Here is a 26379-nt window from a genome sequence, read left to right on the forward strand (position 1 = left end):
CAATATAAAAATACATACTAACTTGATACAAACTACGCTATGTCCAATGTCCTTTCTCGGGGCCCAAACTATATTTCCATATCAAGTTTTGTCTAAATCGGTTCAGCGGTTTAAGCGTGAAGAGGTAACAGACAGACAGACACACTTTTGCATTTGTAATCCATACTAATATTATAATGGCGAAAGTGTGTCTGTCTGTCTGTTACCGCTTTACGCTTTAGCCGCTGAACCGATTTAGTTGTAATTTGGTATAGAGATATGTATATAGTTTGACTCCCGGGGAAGGACATCGGATAGTTTTTATGTCGGAAATCATCCCTGAAGAGATTGCAAAGGGGGGTGGAATTAAAAGAGCTAATGAATGTCTAATAATTGAAGTAAGTAATGCGCGAATTGAATGATTGCTATTAGCATTATCCAGGTGCTATACCTACTTTAGCTGCTGATGTCACTAATTCCACGTAGACGAAGTCGCGGGCAAAAACTAGTATTATATAATAGGGCCTATTTACACATTGATCAGTATTTATTGCGAATTCATATATTTGCTACTTGCTATCTGCGTTTTGTGGCAAATACTATAATCTAGATATATTAAATTAACAGGCCCTAATGTGGAGTCCAGGTACACTTACCCCACAGCCACACTTAACGGTATTGACCTTATATTATACTTAAGATCTTGAGATATAGCAGAAAAAAACCGCACATAAACATTAATCAAGCAATAACCAACAATTCATTAACGTCATGACATTTACTTCTGTTAATTACCTTTTGGTTTTAAAAATACATTCGCTTTTTTTATAATTATAAAGTACCTGCTTGGTAAAAGGTCCACATGTGATCGTTTTGTTTTAATAAACTTCAACCAGCGAAATTAATGTAGGTATTTAAAATCTCAATTTGATTTGTTAAGTGCTAATAATACGTGTTAAGTTTGTGTCATATCAAAAAATATTAATAGATGGAACTTTTTAAAGTTTGAATATGCTTCTGCCTTTTAGAGGTTGATAATATTAACATGCATTGAATAAAGAAACACGATTGACTTAAGAGTCGCGCCGTAAAACAGTCGCTCCCATACAATCGAAATTAGGCTCTCATTTTAAAAAGACATGAAACTTGGCACGTACATTTACCTAACATATATCTATGTTTAGTATTAGTTTACGTTGCTAAAAAAAATATACAAAGAAATAAAAACCGGTCAAGTGCGAACCGGACTCGCGCACGAAGGGTTCCGTACCATTTACGCAAAAAACGACAAAAAAATCACGTTTATTGTATGGGAGATCCACTTAAATATTTATTATATATATGTATTCCGTTTTTAGTATTTGTAGTTATAGCAGAAATACATCATCTGTGAAAATTTCAGCCTGGTGACAGACAGACGGACGGACGGAGAGACGGATAGACGGACAGACGAACATACGAACAGACAGACGGACAGCGGACTCTTAGTAATAGGGTCCCGTTTTTACCCTTTGGGAACGGAACCCTAAAAAGAACTAATATTTGGAGAAAAATATCAGTTACACCCACATCTCTCAGATTCAAAATCACAGATAAGACACTGAGTAATAGCCGCTCAGTCGTCACGTACTCAGGGGAGGCATAAATACACATCCTTGGTCTATATGTAAATTCACACGTTCCTGTTATTGTTTTGACACAGGTGCATTTTTGTCTGAATTGCTTTTTGGATTGGATGGGGTGCTTTAAATTTAAATTTTCGGCTTTTGTTTTTGACGACACATGTTAGCAATATGTATTTGTATTTTACTCAGTTTTTATGGTTGTCTGGTAATATGCATCTCTGTTATATTTTTGTTTCTTGTCATAAAATGTATGTGTATGTATGTGTAAACGTGTGTGTATGTATGTTTGTATTTATGTAATATATGTAGTTTATAAGTATATTAGTTTGCTTTTCTTTTTAATTCATTGATTTTTCTCTCTCTGCACCAATTATTGTGTCTCTGTTTGGCCCTATGGTTGACTGGTAGAGAATGCCATTTGGCATTAAGTCCGTCATTTGTACATTGTTGTATATATTTTGTGCAATAAAGTTAAAAGTGTATTCCCATGCATTTCAGACGTCTGTCTGCCTGTCTGTTACCTCTTCACGTATAAGCCTCTAAAGAAATTTGATGTGGAGATATTGGAGATGAATACCAGGAAAGGACATAGGATAGCTTTTATCACAGTAAAATAGGGTCATTACGCTAGTTTTCGTCCAGCTCTAATTTTCGTCCACTTGACGAAATTTGAATATAATTAATTAATTATAAACTTCCATTGCTGAATAAATTTGGACTTATTTCAATCCTTAATGTCTAAACAATTTATCTATCTAAAAATTATATTTAGGAAGTAGCAAATTAAAAATGAAATATATTATTTGCTAATTCGTCAAGTGAACGAAAACTTGAGCATGGACGGAAACTAGCGCAATGACCCTACATATTTAGAAGATACCTTCTGCAGCGATTCATATACAACCTCTACAGTATGATATAAAATGACTAGTTTTTTTACACACAAAAATGTTCCTTTCTGTACTCAAAAATAATTATTTTAGCAATGGTTTTCCAGCTATGCATTACTACTTCCCTTCTTACCTGTCAAACCGTCTCATTATTGTTGACAGATTGCTACAGACCCTTAAGATTGATGGTCCAAGTTATTCGTTCAGTAGAAGTAATAGCACTTTCGTGACCTCTGTCATTATTTCATTATAATGACATTTGACAGTATCTGTACTTAATGATTTTTCTTTTAAAGAACTGGCTCTAAGTATGAATTCCCCCTTAATTTGTCTTTAATTCCATTCCATTAATAATAAAATTACTCATGCATTACCTATAAACTAGGTATGTTTTTTTAAATGATGAGAGCTTTGGGTTCTTTAAGATCTGCACATAATACGCACAACTTAAAAGTTTAAAAGTTGTCAATAATAGCGATAATGTCTTAAGGGTATGCTTCAAGTTGACAATCGATGTCACGTATCAGAATCTGATGATGTGATCATAGAGAAGGCAAATGATCTTTGTGCTAATTTTACGGTTTCACTCACCTGATTTTAGTCTCTCGCACGACTTAAATTCGAAGGCAGGTGAACTTTTCGAATACCAAGACCAAGCATAATAAAACGCAGAACAATATCTTATATCGTTGTGTATGCATTTTTGCCTACAATACAAATTAGAATCCATTTAGAATGTGTACCACGTATTCAGTTAAAAAGTGACCCCGCCAAATAACATACATCACGGGAAGGGTGTGGGCCCAATGGTCTGTGAGATGGGAAACGTGGGCTGAATATGGTATAGGGATTTTAAAACTGGTATATTTCGAATTATTTAAGTGAAAAAACCTTTGTGTAAAATGCTTATGCTATGAAAAATGCTCCGACTAAAGCAATGCTCCGCGGACTCCGCGGAGTTATCTTTTTTTGTAAACAGTGACAGAAAGGAAAAATAAAAATGACAACGATTGGTGTTATCACTCAAATTGTCATTTGTTACTTTCGTTATTATTCACGTCACGTAACGCGTTACCGTAATGAAGCGTAATACTTATGTAAGTACCTATGACTTAGCGACATGTTAAGTGATTACGTATATCGACAGCATTTTCCGTAAATTTTGATATTTCAAGTTTTTCAAGTTTTTTTACACAATATGCCGCAAAAAGGTTTTCTCATACAAAACACTTTTCTCCATCATCAATCTTTAATCTAGGGTAAGGGAGTAGATTTCAATTGTAATCAGATGCCTACCAACTGTTTTCTCATTAACTATTATTCACTTAGCTATTAACAATCGGCTATCTTAATCCGATCCCCAAAACTAGTCACCAAGGCATTGTTCACGACGGCTTTATGTCTCCAGCCACGATTTAAGACCACACTTACTTAGCATACCCTATTACAACTAGCAATTTACCTCCTGAATCTCTGTACATCATCTTCTCAAACAAAATTAAACCTTATCTTCAAACCTTACAGTTAAAACTAGTTTAGGCAACACCCTTCTGTGCTTTGCAGAAAATGCAATGGAATCTAAATCGTGAAGTTATAGATTTACAGTTCAAATTTGTCTACAGGCACCCTTTCCTTGCAAAATCACTATTCTACCTTTTCGTAACTCATAATTTTTTATCAAAGGATTACCAACTGTAATGGTTTGGAAATAGGGTTGAATCTAGTTTGCATAGTTTACTGTTGTTCTAAGACTAATTTACACTATTGGCTATCAATGTATCGCTTCGATTAAGAACTAAATAGATCTATTGTGTTGTCGCTATCTAAGGCAGGCGATTGTCCTGTCTAGAATATGGGGACATAAGTTAGGGCTTGAAAACCAGTTAGGACATAGGGATAGGAATTAGCAAGGAACAAAGGGATTTGAAGACTGTAGGTGTAGATATACAGTGACATTATTTTATCAAGCTGATTTATGATGACATTTTTATCGTCTATCATGTTCTAACTTGTATTGTAAGTGCGATAGTGTCGATTGACGATAGACGATAAATTATAAAATCGCAACTTTGAAATTCGTGCATCACTACAATTTTGTCTTTGGAACCTTTTCTTCAAACACTTCACAAAATCAACTGCAGACTAGGGCTGTTTCAAAATAAGGAAGAATTACAAGACGGGATTGTCGCTGTCTTGACAAGAAATTTAGTTATACTCGTAATTTTGTGCAAGTATTTATAGAGAAGTTAGAGTTAGACCAAGAAAAGTCTGCAACGATTTTGATAGCATACGCAGTGCAAGTTTTATTTAGGCGTCATAATTTCATAGAAGGCTGACGTTTAAAATAACACTTGCACTGCGTGTGATATCAAAATCGTTGCAGACTTATCTTGGTCTAACTCTAATATATTTGTATAAGTTGATCACTAAACTTCGACGATCAATACACTCTACAGCTTTCAAGTTATTTAATTTCGCATATGGTCATTACAAAAACATAATATTTACTCTAAAATAATCTACATTTCGGTAAGCACTTCAGTAATAATAACGTCCATTTTCGGCGCCCAGTTGAGCTGGTGTATGTCGGTGCGGAAGCATTTGGCGATCTCCAGCGCCCTCATACATTCGTCTTCTATGGCTTCGTGGGTCTTTTCGCAGGCGTGGAGGATTTCTACTAGCTTTGAGGCTACATCACTTGCTGGAAAATTGTGGAAATTGGCATTAGTATATCAGCCGCAACGTGTAAAACAGTAGCCTAATATATGAAGATTGAAACTGTCATAAAGGAGGAAGCAATTCTACTGCTAGGCAAAGTGATTGAGGAAAATAACGAGTGACGACCTGACGACGATTTGGTCTACAAGAAACTGCTGTATGAAAACAGCGCAATTTTTTTTGTACATTTGTCTAGAAGTAGACATTGTTAATATTTCTCATTTTTAAGCCAAGGCAAAGTTTTACCAATCCTTTATGATATAAATAAATATGCGCAAGGCTGGAGCAAATTTATTTATTTCCAAATTTTGACAATGTTAATAAATTAAGAAAATACATGGCTACGTGCTAATTATCTCAAGTGCTTAGACAAAAATACAGTCGTTATTATTCCCCAAATCATTTTCAAAGCTCCACGGAACCCAAATTTTCAAGATTTGTCTGAACCTACCAGCGCCATGCCTAGTGGCAAACTCCTGAGTATTCCCATGATGAAGCTTCCCACTTGAATCGATGAGGTCCAGTTTCTTGCTCATGCAGATGATGGCACAGCCCGTGTCCCGGTTCAGGAGCGAGTAGTCCTCCTTCCAGTAGTGATACAAGTCACTTATCACGTGCCCTTGGAGGTTTAGCTGTTGGAACATAAATTAGCATCACAATTGAAGGGATTTTGGTAAAGGTTGTCATAAAAGCTGTAACAGATACAGATACAATGGCTACTTTAAATGTATCAAAAATACTTCTATACTTACACTTAATCGGTTGTTGCAAAGTAAAGAAAAGAGTGTTATTATTTGCTACTTTGTTATCATAATATTGTATCCCACTGCTGGGGAAAGACACGCATCTTGGTCTATTGCAATATAAGTGCCGCCATCTCCTTCGAGGTCTGCCGTGACGGTATTTTTCTTGGCCCAAACAAATTGATACATTTGTTTTTTATGTTACTTAAAATATATTAGGATTTTTTTACTGCTAGTTTTAAGAACGCAGCCTAGTCCATTGATCTAACAGAGAATGATTTAAGCCATATTTTATTATGAATCCCGTAAATAACCAAAAACGTGTAAACATAAACCACATTTATTTAGCAACCAATCAAATTACCCACTCACCTCTTGTTTGCATTCCTCAAGCACTTTAAGGAATCCTGATGTTATGGTCTTCATAGTCTCCGATGAGGGTTCTATCTTCCTCACAGCCATGGCTAATAGTACAAGAGAGAGCAGAACAGATCTTGCCATTTTTAGGTCTCAGTATAAAGTTCATAGAAAAAATGCTAACTACCTACAGCTCCTGGTCACTAGAATGTGGTTGTTATTCTCGGGTGCGATATATATGGATGGTAAGGTTACTAATTGTTGATGTTTTAATTGTTAGGTGTTGTATGGAAATTGCAGTCAATTTACACGTGGGCTGTCAAGGTTGAGTTTCAATCACGTTTGATATTGTTTTCAACCGTCACAAAGTTGCAAGTCCGCAATCAAAGGTACGCGACTATCATCAGTGAGGTTCAAAACAATAATTCTTAATTACGTGCCTAAATGTCAAAAATTTTAAAACCTGGCTCCAATTTCACCACGGCGACAGGTGCGACAATTGTAAAACATCACTGTTGCTGACGTCACAGGCATCCATGGGCTACGGTTACCGCTTACCATCGGGCGGGCCGTATTCCTGTTTGCCACCATCATTGTATTATTTAAAAAAACTTTATTATATCGGCAAAAAACAGATAATTCTCTTGCTAAGTTTATGACAATTGTCACAAGAAACACTACAATTGTCACGAAATTCCGACATATAACTCATTACCTGTCAAGAATTACCTACAATTCTTCTAAATCTTGACAATTGTCAGAAACTTCACAAGAGAAATATCTGTTTTTTTCCGATATAATAAAGTTTTTTTAAATAATACAATGATGGTGGCAAACAGGAATACGGCCCGCCCGATGGAAAGTGGTAACCGTAGCCCATGGATGCCTGTGACGTCAGCAACAGTGATTTTACAATTGTCGCACCTGTCACCGTGGTGAAATTGGGGCCAGGGTCACTCACGATATCATCGTATTTAACCGTTTATGTTCTTTACACGCGACATCTAAGGACACGAAACATTTCTTCGTATTAATACTTTGTATAACTATGTATCTAAAATAAATGAAAATTTAATTGAAACATCCTCCACTCAAACAACTATTTATTAAATCACAAAAATCCTAATCTAATCTAAATAGTTGATGAAATGAACTTAGTCAGAACTATCTACTAGGTATCACTCTTTAGACATTGTACGATATATTGTTAGCTGATTTCATATAAGAATGAAAAACAATACTGGTAAAAGGATATATACTTCTTGACGACCATTCAACTTATCATTTATCAATTACTTAGTTGTTTACAAACTCTTCTTGTTAAAATATTAAATTCTGACCGTTCTAATTTTTAATTTTAGTTTATCCTGAATACCAATAAATTTAAATAAAAAAATTACTTAATATTATGCACACAATACTCTCATCATCATCAGTCATACTTTAAGAGGTCTCCACTCCACACTTTATCCACAAACCCTAGGAAAAGAAATAAGTACCTACTAATAAGATCGCTTCAGCTTGCCTCCAAATTTCCACATCGCTTTGCCTTTGATAGTCAAAGTATTGTGTGCAAGTAAGTGATTACTACTCTTACTAATTTCGTGTATCCGTATGTCCGGATCTAATATTTTTTTTTTGTAAAAGCAACACTGCATTGCTGCCAATGCCCAACTTATACAATTATCATCACCTACTTTATCTATCCACCAGTATCATTTTCAATTCAAAGTTCTGCCGTTGGGTGTCAATACTTCTCCAGCACCGCTTCGATCATGGTGACCTCGGGCGCGATGCCGGCCTTCTTGGCGTCGACCTTGAAGCAGGCGGCGACCTTGACGACGCGGCTGCAGTCGTCTGAGATGTCGTCGTACTGTTTCTCGCAGTTGTGGATCAGCTTGACCATCGTGGCGGAGAGGATGTCACCTGTAGTGTTTAAGGCCAATAGTAGAGGTCAAGTTAATAAAGCGCTGGTGGCCTAGCGGTAAGAGCGTGTGAATTTTAATCCGGAGGTCGCGGGTTCAAACCTCGGCTCGTACCAATGAGTTTTTCGGAACTTATGTACGAAATATCATTTGATATTTACTCAGTCGTGTTTCGGTGAAGGATGACATCGTGAGGAAACCGGAATAATCCTAATAAGGCCTAGTTTCCCTTCTGGATTGGAAGGTCAGATGGCAGACGCTTTCGTAAAAACTATGCCTATGTCAATTCTTGGAATTAGTTGTCAAGCGGATTAGCCCCCAGGACCCCAGGTTCCCATGATCCGTAGCAAAAATGCCGGGATAGCGCGAGGAAGATGATGATGATGAGTAGAGGCCAAGTCACAAAGTCACGATTCTTTTATAAGCATGATTGGTGTAACCCACGGTTGTGAATTGAGCTTAATCAGTTATCTTCTTCCTCGCGTTATCCCGGCATTTTGCCACGGCTCATGAGAGCCTGGGGTTCGCTTGACAACTAATCCCAAAGCGACTGCCATCTCTGACCTTCCAACCCAGAGGGGAAACTAGGCCTTATTGGGACTAGTCCGGTATCCTCACGATATTTTCCTTCACCGAAAAGCAACCGGTAAATATCAAATGATATTTCGTACAAAAGTTCCGAAAAACTCATTGGTACGAGCCGGGATTTGAACCCACGACCTCCGGATTGAAAGTTGCACGCTCTTACCGCTAGGCCATCAGCGGTTTTTAATTATATTTATAAAATAATCAACTTTATTCAACTACATAGGTACCCTGCAATGGCTGCAATGTAACTATCATATTCATCAGTGAAAACTGGCTAGGCAAAATATGCAGTTTGCGTTATTTTCTAGAAAATTAATTTGATTTCACGTTGTAAGTTTTTGAATAAGTAGCAATTTTCTTCAAATACAGATAGAATAAATAAGTAACTAACGTGAGATTCATTCTTGCCATCTATGTTTGCAATATTTCGCAGTAACTGTAATGATACGTGCGTTCACGTATCACGTACATATCATAAAGAACTTCCAACATGTTTATGAAACTAGAAACGCAAACTTCTGGCTATAAATTCAAGTTGTTTGCGCCCAAGTCCGGATAATAACGTAGCACATTATTTCAGTTCTCGTACACAGTCGGCAAACGTGAGCACGCGATGCATTTTACACAAACTCTAGAGGCACATTCAGATATCAAAAAGTTGATACCAATATGAATAAGTACGTTTTCTTGAGGGTGACCCGTAGCTGGGTTAGCGCACGCGGGTGTCATTGTATGTAAAAACCACCGCACACGTCCGCGCCAGTTAGCGTTGCTCATACAATTTTTCGTTAACCAGCTCACCCTTACCAGCTAGCGGACGCCCTGAGAAAGCGACGATTGGAAATCATGTTTTATAAATAAAATAAATAACTAAAAAGTCATTGACTGTCGCTAAAAACAAAACTAAACTTACAGCAACGAACAAAAAAAAACATAATAGGGTGAACTTATCATATTATCAAAATCCAAATACGCTTCCAGGTCAAGAAACTGGATATTTATAAAGGCGTGGAAATTACTGCACTCCATGCTACTTTTGTTTATGGTTTAGTGAGCGAAGAGTGTCAATAAAATGTATACATATAGAGTAAGGAAGTCTCTGGAAACTAGAGCGCGTTTGATGATGATGGAGGATATTAGAAATATAGTTATGACACTTATGACTGCTTAAGAATCATTGTGCACCGCGATAAAAAAAAAAGTCTGGGTAAAGTGGACATCAGCATTTACTAGCTGTGAGAGGTTTTAACAATCCACATTTGGTCATCTTTGAGAAATTAAATAAATTATAGAATCTTGTGGAAGTGTGAATTGAACATGTACCATCACGCTCCGCGATTGTTACGCCCGCCATTTATGGTCCTAGTTAAATTGGTTGTTCCCTTTACGCTATGGAAGTTCCAATTGAGCTAGAAGCCTAAATGGCGTAACAATCACGGAGCGTGATGGTACATGAAGGCTCAAATGAAAAGAAAGAAAGACCAGTGACTGTAATGCATGTTCTCACGGTGCATACGCGCATCATCTTGCAACAAGGAGAACTTGTTGGACATGCACATGATAGCTTTAAAACAAAAGTTTGGAAATACCTTGTGGGAAGCTCTTGACGTAGTCATGCATGTTCTCATGGCGCATGCGGGCATCGTCTTGCAGCAAGGATAACTTGTTGGACATGCACATGATGGCTTTAAAACAAAAGTTTGGAAATACCTTGTGGGAAGCTCTTGACGTAGTCGTGCATGTTCTCATGGTGCATGCGGGCATCATCTTGCAGCAAGGAGAACTTGTTGGACATGCACATGATGGCGCAGCCCAGCTCGCGGTGGACCACCTCGAAGTCCTCGCGCCAGAAGTTATGGAACTCGTCCAGAACTTCTGGAGACAGCTGGGACTGTGGGTGTGGGGATTGAAAAGCGTTAATGTATGCTTATGTCAATTAATGGGAAAAAGATGCTTGAAAATGTTAAATAATGTTACCATGTAAATACAACTTTTTTGTACCTATTTATGTACACTTCTTAATGAAGGATGAGGCAGTTATACCCCTAAGTTCAAGGACTATTTATTACAATACCTTGTAACTACGTGTTTGTATTAAAGGTAAGATCCAAAAACATTAAAATCCTTACTTCCTCGCGGCATTGCTCCAGAGCCTTCCCAAAATGCGCAGTCACATGACTCATGACCTCCGCGTTGCCGTCCACCATCCTACCTCCCACCAACACCAAAGCAACTAGCCAGTACAACGCCATGGTGCCGACAGCGCCCACCATCCGCCATCACAACAATATATCACAGACGGATTTTTTCGGCCGCTAATTCTCTATGATTACTCTTACCGTCATATCGTGAACCTTAAGAGGAGGCTAACTCAAATATGAATTTTTACTCGTCAAAGGCAAATGCCATAAAAAAACGGAAAGTAATATTTGCAAGGGCAGACTCCAACCAAAACCTTAAAAGTTAAAGTTAGCTCGATAGAAAAAATCACGAAAACATGTCTAATTTACATTTTATTTTCAGTTGCATATTACGTGATATATACCCGAGCCATCTGAGGAGCAAAATTTTAATCAATTCAGATAAAAGATAAAAATCTACACTATGGCCAAATTTTCCGTCACAAATGGGGTTGGCAACTGTCAAAAGATTGAAGAATGGCGCCATCATAGCTTGGGCAATACAGATGAACAGGGCAACATATGCTAGCGCCATATGTAAAATATTTCGACCTATACCAACCCCATTTCACGCGGCGCACTATCTTTTGTTTTATTTTAATTTCCTGGATTTATGCCCCCTCTTAATAACAATGCATTACAAGGTCAACCAAGCCATGCAAGATTCACCTACGGGCAGTCAAGAGTTGTAACTAGATAATGAGCTAGACTAAACGCATTCATTTAGATGTGGATTCGGTGTTGTTGATAGTAATGTGATGGTTGCGCGGATGCAAGTCATTTGGCGAGGCGTGGATGCTTAATGTCTTGAATGTTGCTTTGATGTATTTGTTATTAAGTCTAGTATTTGTCTTGTCAGGTGTTGCACTAGGTACTGATATCGTTCCACTCGCGAATATGCAATATTGGTCAAGTCGAAAATCATAATGCCTCAAATCTGTCGAAATGGCAGATGCCCAAGTTAGCGTAGATGGAGCAATATGCTTCCCCAATGTTTCGATTATTGTAATTTTGTGAGTGCATCTTCAACAAATACTTGTACGATCTGTACGGATATGATGATCGTTCTTGTCTACGTGACAACGTGATAAAACGGTATCCGTCACTTACATTCGCGCTCTGTTAAAAAGTGACGGTTATTTTGTCACGTGGATAAGCCATATCCATAATAGGCCTGCTGGTTAATTCACTGTTGTTGGTAGCTGACTGAAGCGTGCCATACCTGTACCTTTGATATCCGTGACTCTTGATTTAGGGCTTCCTCCGGTCAGTTGTTAAGGAAGATATCCAAGTCGTCCCGCCAACAAATGCCAGCCAATGCCGTAGACATGTCCCATTCCCAGTCCCATTTGAGCCTAGCTGTTTTTTCGCCTGCGTCAGCAATTCGGGTTTTAGAGCTTAGCATTTATTTATTTCAAATCTTCAGATAATCTCATTTTCTTTCATCTTTTTCACTTTTTACTGAGGAAAAGGCTTGCTATACTATATTTTTAACTCAGACTGAAATATGCCACATCCATTCAATCTCCTTCCACGTAAAGAAACCTCAAAAGGGCAGCTGTGTAATTTTGTAATTAGTCAAATCAGCAAGTAAGTTACAGTGTACCAACTGACAATAACTCACTTAACTGACCAAGGTAGATCTTATCTCGGCGCAATAAAGTTGAAAATGGTTAAGTAACGGTGTCAACTGTATATGTATAGCGCTCGCATGTACCATTCGTGGACCTTATTACAAACCCTTATAGTCGACTATTGTCCAGTTAAGGGTGTTTTAAGTATGTTTAGTAAACAGTCGAACTAAGTTTTTTGAATAATTATGCAGCAGCTTCATGTCGCCATTCGCCAAGCATTGGACCATCGCGTCGTAACTTTTTACCAACCGCCTTAGTTTCACGGTAGACTAAGAGTAAAATGGGAGAAAGGAACAAAAACACAAGGCATGTAGTACCATTGTGTGATTAAAACCATTTAAGTCCACTCGAGCAGTTTTTTATTGCAATTCTAAAATACAATACAATACAATACAATACAAATACTCTTTATTGCACACCTCATTACAGAAAACAATACAAATAATACAGGAAGAAGAGGTTAAACAACAGGCGGTCTTATCGCTAAAAAGCGATCTCTTCCAGACAACCTTTACAATCTAAATGACTTCCCAAGTAGCACAGATAGCTCTATAACTACTCACTTTTAGTTCTATCTAACGCTCTGTGCGTATTAAGACACTTATAAGAGCACACTCGTGGTCCTACAGCTGTATAATAGATCTCAGTGATATTTATATAGCTTAGGGCTGATTAAAAGCTGCATTACGACTCTGAAAACTACCATTAATACGCAAAGAGTGATATAAAGGTATATTTGCTACGACCCTATACAGCTTTAAGGGTTATCAAATGCTTTAACCGTTATAAGGTCTGTTTAGTGGATAAAATTACGCCATGTGCTGTATAAGGAGGTAATTGTGGACTTTTATTACGTTGACTTATTAAGGGAGCACAAGTGAACTATTATGAAGCTAATAGACGTATAATGGAACACATGTGGCACATAATACAGCTTGTCGCTTAACATGTTTACCACTAAGCAGCTTTTATTACACTGACTTTTAAGGGAGCACGAGTGAACTAATATGAAGCCAATAGACGTATAATGGAACACATGTGGCGCATAATACAGCTTATCGCTGAACGTGTTTACCGTTAAGCAGCTTTTATTACGCTGACTTTTTAAGGAAGCACGAATGAACTATTATGAAGCCAATAGACGTATAATGGAACACACGTGGCGCATAATACAGCTTATCGCTGAACATGTTTACCGCTAAGCAGCTTTTATTACGCTGACTTTTAAGGGAGCACGAGTGAACTAATATGAAGCCAATAGACGTATAAATGGAACACATGGGACGCATAATACAGCTTATAGCTGAACATGTTTACCGCTAAAGCAGCTTTTATTTCGCTGACTTATTATAAGGGAGAACGAGTGAACTATTATGAAACCAATAGACGTATAATCGAACACATGTGGCGCATAATATGGCTTAGCGCTGAACATGTTTACCGCTAAGCAGCCTATTATACTACCATTTGGACTGTCTGCATAGCGGCTGTTAAAACGTTCATAAGATGCCTTATAACTGTTTAGAGGTTCACTAGTGTATCGAAATAACGACTTGGACTTTATAGTGGGATATATAACAGTCGTATGCTGCATATAAGAATTTTAACGGTTCACGTTGCTTTTTAACATTGACCGCCATTTTATTGTATATAACCTACAAAATTGAAATAGCTTTTCCAACTTTTAAGGGTAACAATATGGTTTTGTGCCTGAGTTCTTAACCTAAATCATTCGTTTAGTACTTCCTATAACGTATTATTAACTTTTTATCTCATAATTCTGTCCGAACCACTGAAATAGTTTTTACACATAGCTTATTTATATCATTAATTTAAATAAATACTGATTATTTTCGTGGCGCACTGAAATTTTCTTAGATAATGTATATATATAATGTCAATAAACTTGCATTCCCAAACATCTTTTTCGCATTAATATATAAAAGATCATGTACAAACATTTAACTAAACACTTTAACAAAATGACTTATGGTGTCGTTGCGCTTAACGTTTTTGCTTCAATATAAATATGTTCACCTCTGCGTTCGTCGTCACTATACTAAATATAATAGCTGATTTTTAAGGCAGAGGTGTAAAAGTATGTTATTAATTATCTTTTATTCAGCCCAACGTCAATCTTTCCCGGTATTAGGGCGCACATGTGACATATTAGCTGAATAAAGGGTAACTGGTGGTCTCTTACCCAGCCAATATACACCTCTTATAACTCCTGTTACCCCTTATAATTCCGTTAAATTGCTGCTACAACGCTCTTAAGTAGCTATGTGAACTTAAGGCTGCCTAATTTGTGCCCATTTAAGAGTTATAAAAGCTGAAAAGACGCTTATACAGCTCTTATGCAGTTTTTATATTCCAGCTTCAAGCGTATTCGTACTTCATTATGCGGCTGCTATACAGCTAATCTGTGCTACTTGGGTTAATAATGACATGCTTAATGAAATGAACTTTGTGATACATGAATTTATTATACGGGGACCTCAGGTTCTTTGACATTGTCCGATATGTGACTTAAGGGTTAATTTTCATCAGCATTATTTATAACGACAAATAAAAATATGGCCTGTTGGTATTATAAATTAAAAACAATACTGGCCAAAGAATCGACAAGAAATAAATTTGTGTGAAGTTATTGACAATTTCAGCATGAATGCATGTTAATCCGAAGAGTTGTAGTCTGAATTAAAATATGCGCTATGATATTACATGTCATTTTTAACTAACCGCTTTCACGATAATTAAATGCTGTATGATGATAATTCTTACACACTTTTTCTACAAATAAATTCAATACTGTAAACATATTTCATTCAAATAGCCTTTAGCAAACTTCGGATAACAAAAATACAATGAAATTTAGACACGTAATAGCTAGTTCAAACTTAAACACTGGTTATCAAAGTCGATTTGCATCAATTCATTGAAATGGGAATGTAGTTTATTGATTCATTCATAAATCTGGGGCTAAACAAATCAGACACGGCCAAAAATACGTCAGTTCCAGTATGGTTTCCAATTTCACGTTTCGCCGTCGGGTCTTAACTTTCCTCAATCACATCTTTAATCAAGTCGACGTAGGGCGTGATGCCGGCCTTCTTTGCCCCGATCCTGAAGCAAGCAAACATCTTAGCGGTGCGGCTGCAGTCGTCATCAATATGCCCGTTTTCTTTCTCACAGTCCGTGTATAAATCTGCTGCTGTGGCTGCAAGAGCGTCACCTGTAAGTAAAAACAGCAGATAGAATTTGCAAAATAAAATATCCACGCCACATTGCAGCTTTCTAGCACTAAATTTCATGGAGCAAAGCCTCAGACAGACAGGCAGATGGACATGGCGAAACTATAGTTGACTACAGAACCCTAAAAATAAGTTCAAAAACTAAACTTTAACCTAATATTCATCGGTTATTTGCAGTTAAGTGGCATACCGCAATGGTGGCCTTCTGAATATCACTGTTAATATGTTTATTTAATAGACGATAAATACATGAGAATATTATCTTGTTTCATATACTTTGCAGAGTGTGGTTTTTCAGTACCTTTTCTTTTTTTTCGATTTTGAATGGTTGCTATGACACTCATGACGCTATATCAGTATTCGTCATATTCTCAAAATTTGTCAACCTGTTCTTAGTTCTGAGCAAACATCGTAATAACTTTGTGTAAAAATCTTACCATTGTCAAAAGACTTGAGGTAATCTGCCAAACTGTCATGTTGCACGGTATTATCATCTTGCAGTAAGGAGAACTTGTTGGACATACAGATGATGGCGCAGCCGATCTCTCTGCGGTCTACATCGAAGTCTTGATCCCAGGCTTGTTCCCATCCTTCCATGATGTCAGAGGTTAATTTGGCCTGTGGGAGAGAAGAATAAAAAACATATTTCTTCTCTTTTTTTTATGACATAGTTACTACCTAGTACACTCTTGATCGAAGAACCCCATACTGTAGTCTCTTCAGAAAACCTGGGCAGGGAGCGTTTGTGAGAGCACATTCCAAGATCTCCTGAATTAACCTGAATAACTTATCATTTTACATAAGTATAAGTATGCTACATTTTGAGGTTTCGAGAAGGGTTTAATTATATTTAGATTTAGAGCCTAAGGCCGTGGATTGGACGCTAGGGGCGCGACGAGCGGCAAATTTTCGCCGTTCAAAAAAATTTTCGTGCACAATGCACAATGTAAGTATTTAATGGCCTTGATTTGCCGTTTGCAAAACCAACCACAGCCTTACTCTCAAATATTAATGCAACTGAATTCTATTATCGTAAAAGAAACACACCGATAGAAAAACCTACATTACTTGTTGTTGTTGTTGTTGTTGTTTTCACATATCCCAAAATTACAAAACTGTTCTTACTTCGTCCCGACAACCGTCCAGAGTCTTTCCAAATTTCCCGGCGACACGGCTCATAGTGATAGACTTGTCTGAAGTCGCCTCCATCTCTCCTGCAGCCAGGATCAAAGCAAGAACTATCCAGTAAAGCGCCATTTTGAAGACAATGACCATTCGCCGCCATCACGCCTCTTTATAGCAAATAGATTTGTTTTTAGGGTTCCGTTCCTGAAAAGGCAAAAACGGAACCTTATAGGATCACTCGTGCATCTGTCTGTCTGTCCGTCTGTCACAGCCCATTTTCTCCAAAAGTACTGGACCAATTAAGTTGAAATTTGGTACACATATGTAAATTTGTGACCCAAAGTCGGACATCTTACGTAAACAAATGAATTTTGGAGGCCACTTTTGGGGGGGGGGGGGGGGGGGGGGTAAATGAGATAATTAAAAAATAATGTTTTTTAAACTATATTGTGTTACATATCAAATGAAAGAGCTCATTTTGTGAATCTAAAATATATTTTTTTGTAATTTTATAATAAATAGTTTAGAAATTATTTAAGAAAATAGCAAAAAAAATATACAAAATAGTTCTTTATTAATAAATACCTGAATGTGACTTGTTTGCTTAGAGATGGGTGACTGTGTGCCGTGAATGTCTAAAGTTCTGCGAGTTGATGGATGACAGGCTGTCCAGCATTTATGTTTAATGTCACCTTATATATTTCATGTGTTTGTATACTGTGTATTTTGCAATGTTTAATTTGTCGGTGTATTGGCTTGTTTGTAATACCATGTAAATATATTGTTAATAAATAAATAAATATAAAAAATACATTGTTAAAAATTGGTTGATGTACAGAACCCTTGGAACGCGACTCCGACTCGCACTTGGCCGGTTTTTTTCTGTATCAATGAGTATCATACTGAGATTGATTGATTACTTATTCATAAATAAATATTTATGAGCAAGTAATCGTGATTCCTTAGGTATATCTGTTTTATAATGCAGATATGTACTTAATAAAGAGCATTTATATACTCTATCTGAGAAGATCTGTTATGGATTCTAAATAGATGAGCATAGATATCACTTTCGTTCTACATTAATGCAACGTTCGGTATTCGAAAACGGATACTTATTAAAGTATCCGTATAAATAAATTAATATTACATTAATCTTTATAAAATGAAGGTGAAAAGACAGCATAATACAACATAAAAATTAACATACATATTTATGAGCTACCTTGATTTGTTAGAACATACCTTAGCTTTTATACGGCCCCGACACTATCATTAGTAATGACATGAAATTTCATGACGCTCCAGCGTTTGGTCCAGTCAGGTCATGACATTCTTAAATCTCCCCACACACTTAGCAGTATTTCTATCAGTATTTTACATCATTACTTTTCACGGGGAATTTTAAGTTATTATTTTCCTAACCGTTCTTAGTAATGTTGTAGTGTACGCTTTGAAGAACACAAAACCAAGACATTATTCAATCATCGATTCAAATATTTCAAACTTGTCGTAACTATACTATACTGTGGCAACTCTATGCCCGATGAGCCAGAAAAATGCAGAAAAAGAAATAGGTAATTAAAAAGAATATTAATTTAGTTTCAACCTTTTCGTGCTTGCGTGCGTCATAACTGTGTGAAAGATTGGTAGTAAATAAATATTGGGGACATCTTACACAGATCAAACCTAGCCCCAAACTAAGCAAGGCTTGTACTATGGGTACTAGGCGACGATATACATACTTGTATAGATAAATACATACTTATATACATAGAAAACAACCATGACTCAGGAACAAATATTAGTGTTCATCACACAAATAAATGCCCTTACTGGGATTCGAACCCAGGACCATCGGCTTAGCAGACAGGGTCACTATCCACTAGACCAGACCGGTCGTCAAAGTACAATCAGCATCATATAGTAGATAGCATCCAAAGTATTCAAATAGTTCGGTACGCCATACATATTATATGGTAGCATCCAAAGTATTTAAATAGTTCGGTACGCCATACATATTATATGATGTACCGAATTATTTGAATACTTTGGATGCTAACTACTATACGACGATGACTGTACCTACTGGATTCTTCTTTTATGTAAGAATGTATACGTATTTGGTTAAGAAAAAAGTTACCTGATATGTAACCTAGTTAACCTACCTATAATAAAAATACTTTGTTTTTATATGGTTAGTAAAATAAAAACGACTATGCCAGAAATTTTATTGATGTTTTGAAGAAAACTGAATGCAATTTATTTCGTCTTAAAGATCTATATTTTGGGTCCTTCGAACTTTATCTGAGTTTCTCTTTTCGCTTCAGATACTTATGAATAAGTCTTTAGTACCGCATTTTGCTGTCGCATTCTATATATTATGCTGAGGGAAGGACCTTTAAGAGCGCTATTACATTTCGGCGTTGAGCGAGTTTAGGTATTTTACGCGCTGCGGCAGGCCGTGCGAGCTCAGTATGCCGATCCCTTCTACCACACTCGCACTACAATGATGGATTAAACATTCTTGATCCTTCGCGAAGCATATTGAAATCAACCATAACAACACTAACTGTGCTTAACTTTTAAAGTCCTAAAACTGTTATTTGGTAAGTACGAAAATACTAAATGCAGTGCAAATGTAAGTGTGTGCAGTGTTCATAAATTAATTTTTGATCTATTTTTGACGATTTTTGACCCCCCCACCCCTCAAATCATCCAAAAATCATGCTTCGGATGACTCTGTTTCCTCCTACGTCATACTACCATCATACGATGTCCAGACCCCCCCCCCCCTCCATTTGAAACGACGTAATTTATGAATAGCCCCATACTCCCCATACAACCATTTCCAGTCGCCGTTACGACGCGGTGTTGACACATCTTGTGTCGACACCGTCTGTTTCGGTCACAATTCCAGTCGCAGAGTCGTCGCCGTGTCGACACAGTTACCAGAAATGGGGAAGGGTCGACACATGACACAAAGTGACATAAAGTGTGGTCGCCGTGTGCACACATTGTTTCGGGTTTGCGACTACTTTATGCCAAAATCATTCGTTCATTCGTTCATTTTGTTCCTGTCAAATGGAAACTGTCAGATGGAAAAATACTTAAATAAAAATAAGTGACATTAATACGCCATCTCTAAAACGGATTACAAGACGTAATTATATATTGTTTGCATTTATATTACAATATGACTTAAATTATTATGGGGAATTAAACTGCTCGAGTGATTTGATAAACTAAGTGTAATATAATCAACGCGCCACCACATTGTTTTAGTTTAGCCGGAAATGAAATTGTTTACTTCTCAGTGCCTGTGTTCATAACTATATTATTTGAAGCATTTTTAGTACTTCGATGCGTATACTATACTTAAATAACAGAAATAACGCTTTACATACTACGAAACTTGTTAATTATGATGTATAAATATGGTTCAAGGCTGAGAAATATTGCAGTCACAAAGTAGTTGCAATGTTTCGACTTTGTGTCGACTCTGTGTTGACACATGACACGCGCTGTCAAAAGTAATAACAAAGTTACTGGATTTGCAAAATGGCTCCTTGTGTTGATTTGTTTTCAGATATTCTCAAAGTGTAAAAATGCAGTGGTCAGAGATGGGCATTAATCGATTAACTGTTTATTCGACTAATTAATGGAATAAAAAAAGTTAATTCTCAAATTTTAATCGCGATTAGTTTAGTCGACCTAACATAGATTGAAATTGAATTAATCTGAATATTAATCGAATAAATTATCGATTAAATCTCGATTGAAAGTTGACAGGGGGCCATTTTTGTACGTAAAAATAATAGAAATGTCTTGCATGCAGATGGTAGCAAAACACTTTGTCATAAAAGTCGAAATGGGTGTCGATATGTCGGTTTTAGGGAGTGCCGATTTCGAAAATAATGACCATTTTGGAATCCGAAATGGCGGCCATGCACTGTGCCATAAAAGTCGTCATGGATGTCGTTTTATACATTTTAGGGGGCCCCAATTTTGAAAATGATGACCATTTTGGAATCCAAAATGGCGGCCATGCACTATGCCATAAAAGTCGTCATGGGTGTCGTTTTATAGGTTTTAGGGGGCGCAGATTTCGAAAATGATAACCATTTTGGATTCCAAGATGGCGGCCATGCACTATGTCATAAAAGTCGTCATGGATGTCGTTTTATAGGTTTTAGGGGGCCCCGATTTAGAAAATGATGACCATTTTGAAATCCAAAATGGCGGCCATGCACTATGTCATAAAAGTCGTCATGGGTGTCGTTTTATAGGTTTTGGGGGGCGCAGATTTAGAAAATGATAACCATTTTGGATTCCAAAATGGCGGCCATGCACTATGTCATAAAAGTCGTCATGGGTGTCGTTTTATAGGTTTTAGGGGGCGCAGATTTCGAAAATGATGACCATTTTGGATTCCAAGATGGCGGCCATGCACTATGTCATAAAAGTCGTCATGTATGTCGTTTTATAGGTTTTAGGGGGCCCCGCTTTCGAAAATGATGACCATTTTGGAATCCAAAATGGCGGCCATGCACTATGTCATAAAAGTCGTCATGGGTGTCGTTTTATAGGTTTTGGGGGGCGCAGATTTCGAAAATGATAACATTTTCAATTTAAAAATGGCGGCAATGCACTATGTCATAAAAGTCGTCATGGGTGTCGTTTTATAGGTTTTGGGGGGCGCAGATTTAGAAAATGATGACTATTTTGGATTCCAAGATGGCGGCCATGCACTATGTCATAAAAGTCGTCATGGATGTCGTTTTATAGGTTTTAGGGGGCGCAGATTTCGAAAATGATGACTATTTTGGATTCCACTTTTATGACAAAATACGTAGCCGCCATCTTGGATTATAAAATGATCATCGTTTTCGAATTCTGCACTCCCTAAAACCTATAAATCGACATCCGTGACGACGCAAGTTATCTTTATTTTCAGATCTAACAAATTGCTACAGAATACAAAGGACAAAAAAGAAGCGAGGAGGTAATGAAACAAGCAAAAATACAGATGATTCCTCGACGCAATTGGGTGATTCTTAAATTGTGTCCAGATTTTTTTTGTTATAAAAGTTTATATTTTTCACATATTACTAAATCTATGGCAAAAGTTATAATATTGCAATGGATTCCATCGCATGTAGGTATAAGTGGCAATGAGACAGCTGATGCATTAGCAAAACAGGCATGCAGCGATGGCATTGAATTTCACTTGAAACATTATATGGGGGCAATAATGACTGTTTACATTTAGTCAAATTAAAGTGTCGCGAATTGTGGAAGGAATATTTCGACGAGAGATCTAGGGACAAAGGTATTTGGTATAAGACAATACAGCCACAACCCTTTAATTCTCCTTGGATTGATAATAGTGTGTTGTGTAGGCAGGATCTAGTTTTATTATTGAGATTGCGCTCTGGACACATTCCATTGAATAAGTTCGCCTACCTCATGCGTAAAGTGAATTCGGAATTATGCACCTTATGTAATCGCGTCGAGGATGTGTATCATATTTTAATGGAGTGTGTCCGAAATGAGCGACTTAGAAGACAGATATTTCATGACAATGACAGTTCCATTGGGTTATGTAATACCTACCTTTCGAACCCCATGTCTGAGGTTGTTGAAAAGGTACTAAATATTGTTAAGTGCGGTCTGAGGGACAGAAATGTGTGATGTAATTAAACTAGATGTAGCTATTTACTTTCTTTTAACTTTGTTAATTAAGTCTGTTTTTTATGGGGTGACATATTCGTTCAATCGAAAAAGCCCCTTAATAAAGGAAAAAAAAAAGTTCCGTGATATTTCGACCTTGTAATTTTTTAAGTAAATGTTTTTGTTTATCTATGAGGATCTCACTAGAATAGTATAATTAAGGTATGTTTATATTTGATGAATGAAATAGTAACGCAAAAAAAAAATATATTTGTGTCTTATATTCCTGCCGAAGACTTTTATTTTACCTTTTCCTTCTACACAAGTTTGACCAAGTAATAAGAATTTAGGGCACTCAATTTTATTTTGACTTCTACAACAGTAAAGCTACGAGGCCATGTTTTGGTATCGTTTTCGTATAAATTCGCAGTACCAAATTTAGTTAAGGTATCACATTGACACCATTCCGAAGTAAAAACATATAAACTTATTAAAATACTTTCTTTTAAACTCCTCTTCACGCTTAAACTGCTGAACAGTTTTAATTTAAATTTGGTACACATATATTTTGAGTCCCGAGACAGGATATAATAAGTTATCTCAAAAATCACCCTTTAAAGGTGTGAAATGAGGTGTAGGGGGGAATTCAGAATTGACTTCTTGAAGTTAATACTGTTTAAGTTTAGGTTTGAAGTCATGTTTTTTCATCATTTTTAACTAAATCAAAGATGTAGACCATCCCAAATTTCATATAAATCGGTTCAGCGGTTATTGATTTCCCGTACAAATTTCCACGCCACTTTTCACACCTTCAAAAGATGATTTTGGTTATAAGATCTATCCTATGTCCTGTTCCGGGACGCAAACTATTTCTATACCAAATTTCAACGAAATCGGTTCAGCGGTTAAGCGTCAAGAAGAGTTTCAAAAAAACCGGCCAAGTGCGAGTCGGACTCGCGTATTAAGGGTTCCGTACATTAAGTCCGACTCGCGCTTGACTGCACATTTCTAATAGGTTTTCCTGTCATCTATAGGTAAAGAACTATTTTGTGTATTCAGACGGACATACATACAGACGCACGAGTGATCCTATAAGGGTTCCGTTTTTTCCTTTTGAGGTACGGAACCCTAAAAAGATTTATTTTTATTTTGTGGAATGGTGTCAATGTGATATCTTAAATGGATTCAGCACCCCAGATTTATACGAAAACGATACCAAACACGGCCTAGCACCTTCACTGATATAGATATATCAAGATAAAATTGAGAGCCTTAAATAAACTTTCAAGAGCGGATATCTCAAAAACTATTCAACATATCGAAAAAATTGACGGAATAAACTTGTAACAAATTAAATTAACTTTCATTTTGTATAAGTGGCCATGTCGCTGAGATGCATAGTTTCCGAGATATAATCGAAAAACGGGAAAATGGGACCTTCAAAGCCCCCTCTCTCCCCCCCGCTCAAGGGCTACGGCCGGGGACTTTTGATATGTTCACCTCCTAACTTGTCAAACCTAGTTACGGAGTCAAAAATTGTGTTCCGAGCATTTCCCTCTACAACTTTTGGAGCATTCGTTGCCTGACCTAAGTAGCTTATTGAATTTCTTTAAAAACTTTTCTGTAAAAGGTTGACGGGTGTTGGGTGTTTATATGGTTTCGGTCGATTATTATCATTTGCATTGCCCATGATGACTTACTAGAATTACGAGCACACGAGACACTAATAGTAGTTTGACAAACCTTGGTTTTCAAGAGGTATTTTATATTGACATTTGCTGTCACAAATTTGCTGTCAGATTTAGTCGCAAACCGCACGCAAAGTGCACACAAATGTGTCGACACCTTGTTACGGAAAAGTGTAGACACGGCGACGACACTTTGTTTCGAAACAATTCTAGACACATTGTGTGGACTCTGTTACGACACATCTGACATTTAGTTACCACTTTGTGATTCTGCGACTGGAATGGTTATATGGGTCGTACTTATGAAGGTATAAGTATTACTCGAAATAAATTATAGGTACTCGCTTATTTACATGTTTCGTCATAGCATTTGGTACCTATAGGTTGTACAGTTTGTATCAACGAGGGTTTAAAAACGAACTAGTATTGAGGATCTGATGATAATGATGATGATTAAGGTGGTCACGGATACCAATCAACCATGTAGTAACATGATTAGGCTCGTTTGATTCGTCTCAACAAGATCTTTGACACTGAAGATACACAGGGTCTGATGATGGAGCTGGAAGGTGGCCACGGGTACCAGTCTATCATGTAACTAAACCACTTCGTGTTTGGGCTCGTTTGATTCGTCTCAACAAGATCTTTGACACTGAAGATACACAGGGTCTGATGATGGAGCTGGAAGGTGGCCACGGGTACCAGTCTATCGTGTAACTAAACAACTTCGTGTTTGGGCTCGTTTGATTCGTCTCAACAAGATCTTTGACACAAGACAGTACTCAGGGTCTGATGATGGAGCCGGAAGGTGGTCACCGGTACCAATCAACCATGCAACTAAACCACTTCGTGTTTAGGCTCGTTTTATTCATCTCAACAAGATCTTTGACACAAGATAGTACTCATGGTCTGATGATGGAGCCGGAAGGTGGTCACCGGTACCAATCAACCATGCAACTAAACCACATCGTGTTTAGGCTCGTTTGATTCGTCTCAACAAGATCTTTGACACTAGGTGATACACCAAACACGAAGCCCAAACACGATGCCCAAACACGAAGCCCAAACACGTAGCCCAAACACGAAGTGGTTCAGTTACGTGATAGACTGGTACCCGTCGCCACCTTCGAGCTCCATCATCAGACCCTGAGTAGTATCTTGTGTCAAAGATCTTATTGCGACGAATCAAACGAGCCCAAGCACGAAGTGGTTCAGTTACATGGTAGACTGGTACCCGTGGCCACAGTCCAGCTCCATCACCAGACTCTGAGTACTAACTTTTGTCAAAGATCTTGTTGCGACGAATCGAACGAGCCCAAGCACGAAGTGGTTTAGTTGCATGGTTGATTGGTACCGGTGACCACTTTCCGGCTCCATCATCAGACCCTGAGTACTATCTTGTGTCAAAGATCTTGTTGAGACGAATCAAACGAGCCCAAACACGAAGTGGTTTAGTTGCATGGTTGATTGGTACCGGTGACCACCTTCCGGCTCCATCATCAGACCCTGAGTACTATCTTGTGTCAAAGATCTTGTTGAGATGAATAAAACGAGCCTAAACACGAAGTAGTTTAGTTGCATGGTTGATTGGTACCGGTGACCACCTTCCGGCTCCATCATCAGACCCTGAGTACTATCTTGTGTCAAAGATCTTATTGAGACGAATCAAACGAGCCCAAACACGAAGTGGTTTAGTTGCATGGTTGATTGGTACCGGTGACCACATTCCGGCTCCATCATTAGACCTTGAGTACTATCTTGTGTCAAAGATCTTGTTGAGACGAATCAAACGAGCCCAAACACGAAGTGGTTTAGTTGCATGGTTGATTGGTACCGGTGACCACCTTCCGGCTCCATCATCAGACCCTGAGTACTATCTTGTGTCAAAGATCTTGTTGAGATGAATAAAACGAGCCTAAACACGAAGTAGTTTAGTTGCATGGTTGATTGGTACCGGTGACCACCTTCCGGCTCCATCATCAGACCATGAGTACTATCTT

At 37.6% G+C, this 26379-nt stretch overlaps 3 protein-coding genes across 3 annotated transcripts; all 3 read right to left on the minus strand.

The window, feature by feature from the left end:
• Nucleotides 1-4949: 4949 nt before the first annotated feature.
• On the minus strand, nt 4950-6493 carry LOC134798408 (general odorant-binding protein 1-like). Its single transcript, XM_063770825.1, has 3 exons — nt 6328-6493; nt 5664-5844; nt 4950-5195 (listed from the first exon to the last, which is right to left on the minus strand). The coding sequence occupies exons 1-3, from the start codon at nt 6454-6456 to the stop codon at nt 5014-5016; spliced, it is 492 nt and encodes a 163-aa protein (XP_063626895.1). The 5' UTR covers nt 6457-6493; the 3' UTR covers nt 4950-5013.
• Nucleotides 6494-7398: 905 nt separating this feature from the next.
• LOC134798448 (general odorant-binding protein 2-like) lies at nt 7399-11111 on the minus strand. The gene is made up of 3 exons (XM_063770888.1): nt 10955-11111; nt 10536-10716; nt 7399-8238 (listed from the first exon to the last, which is right to left on the minus strand). Exons 1-3 carry the CDS (start codon nt 11096-11098, stop codon nt 8060-8062), a joined length of 504 nt encoding a protein of 167 aa, XP_063626958.1. The 5' UTR covers nt 11099-11111; the 3' UTR covers nt 7399-8059.
• Nucleotides 11112-15073: 3962 nt separating this feature from the next.
• On the minus strand, nt 15074-17168 carry LOC134797931 (general odorant-binding protein 2-like). Its single transcript, XM_063770273.1, has 3 exons — nt 17019-17168; nt 16331-16511; nt 15074-15874 (listed from the first exon to the last, which is right to left on the minus strand). Exons 1-3 carry the CDS (start codon nt 17166-17168, stop codon nt 15696-15698), a joined length of 510 nt encoding a protein of 169 aa, XP_063626343.1. The 3' UTR covers nt 15074-15695.
• Between the last annotated feature and the right edge of the window lie 9211 nt (nt 17169-26379).

The sequence above is a fragment of the Cydia splendana genome, chromosome 16 (assembly GCF_910591565.1).
Source record: "Cydia splendana chromosome 16, ilCydSple1.2, whole genome shotgun sequence".
Classification (NCBI taxonomy): Eukaryota; Metazoa; Arthropoda; class Insecta; order Lepidoptera; family Tortricidae; genus Cydia; species Cydia splendana.

Bases quoted from the DNA above. Each gene is read 5' to 3' on its own strand.
- LOC134798408 (XM_063770825.1), bottom strand. From the start codon at position 6,456: ATGGCAAGATCTGTTCTGCTCTCTCTTGTACTATTAGCCATGGCTGTG. The intron at 5,845-6,327 runs GTGAGTGGGTAA...ATGTTCCAACAG, and splicing joins TTGAGGAATGCAAACAAGAG to CTAAACCTCCAAGGGCACGT. The intron at 5,196-5,663 runs GTAGGTTCAGAC...ACAATTTTCCAG, and splicing joins TGCCACTAGGCATGGCGCTG to CAAGTGATGTAGCCTCAAAG.
- LOC134798448 (XM_063770888.1), bottom strand. From the start codon at position 11,098: ATGGTGGGCGCTGTCGGCACCATGGCGTTGTACTGGCTAGTTGCTTTG. The intron at 10,717-10,954 runs GTAAGGATTTTA...CCACACCCACAG, and splicing joins TGGAGCAATGCCGCGAGGAA to TCCCAGCTGTCTCCAGAAGT. The intron at 8,239-10,535 runs GTATTTCCAAAC...TAAACACTACAG, and splicing joins CGTCAAGAGCTTCCCACAAG to GTGACATCCTCTCCGCCACG.
- LOC134797931 (XM_063770273.1), bottom strand. From the start codon at position 17,168: ATGGTCATTGTCTTCAAAATGGCGCTTTACTGGATAGTTCTTGCTTTG. The intron at 16,512-17,018 runs GTAAGAACAGTT...TCTCTCCCACAG, and splicing joins TGGACGGTTGTCGGGACGAA to GCCAAATTAACCTCTGACAT. The intron at 15,875-16,330 runs GTAAGATTTTTA...TTTTACTTACAG, and splicing joins CCTCAAGTCTTTTGACAATG to GTGACGCTCTTGCAGCCACA.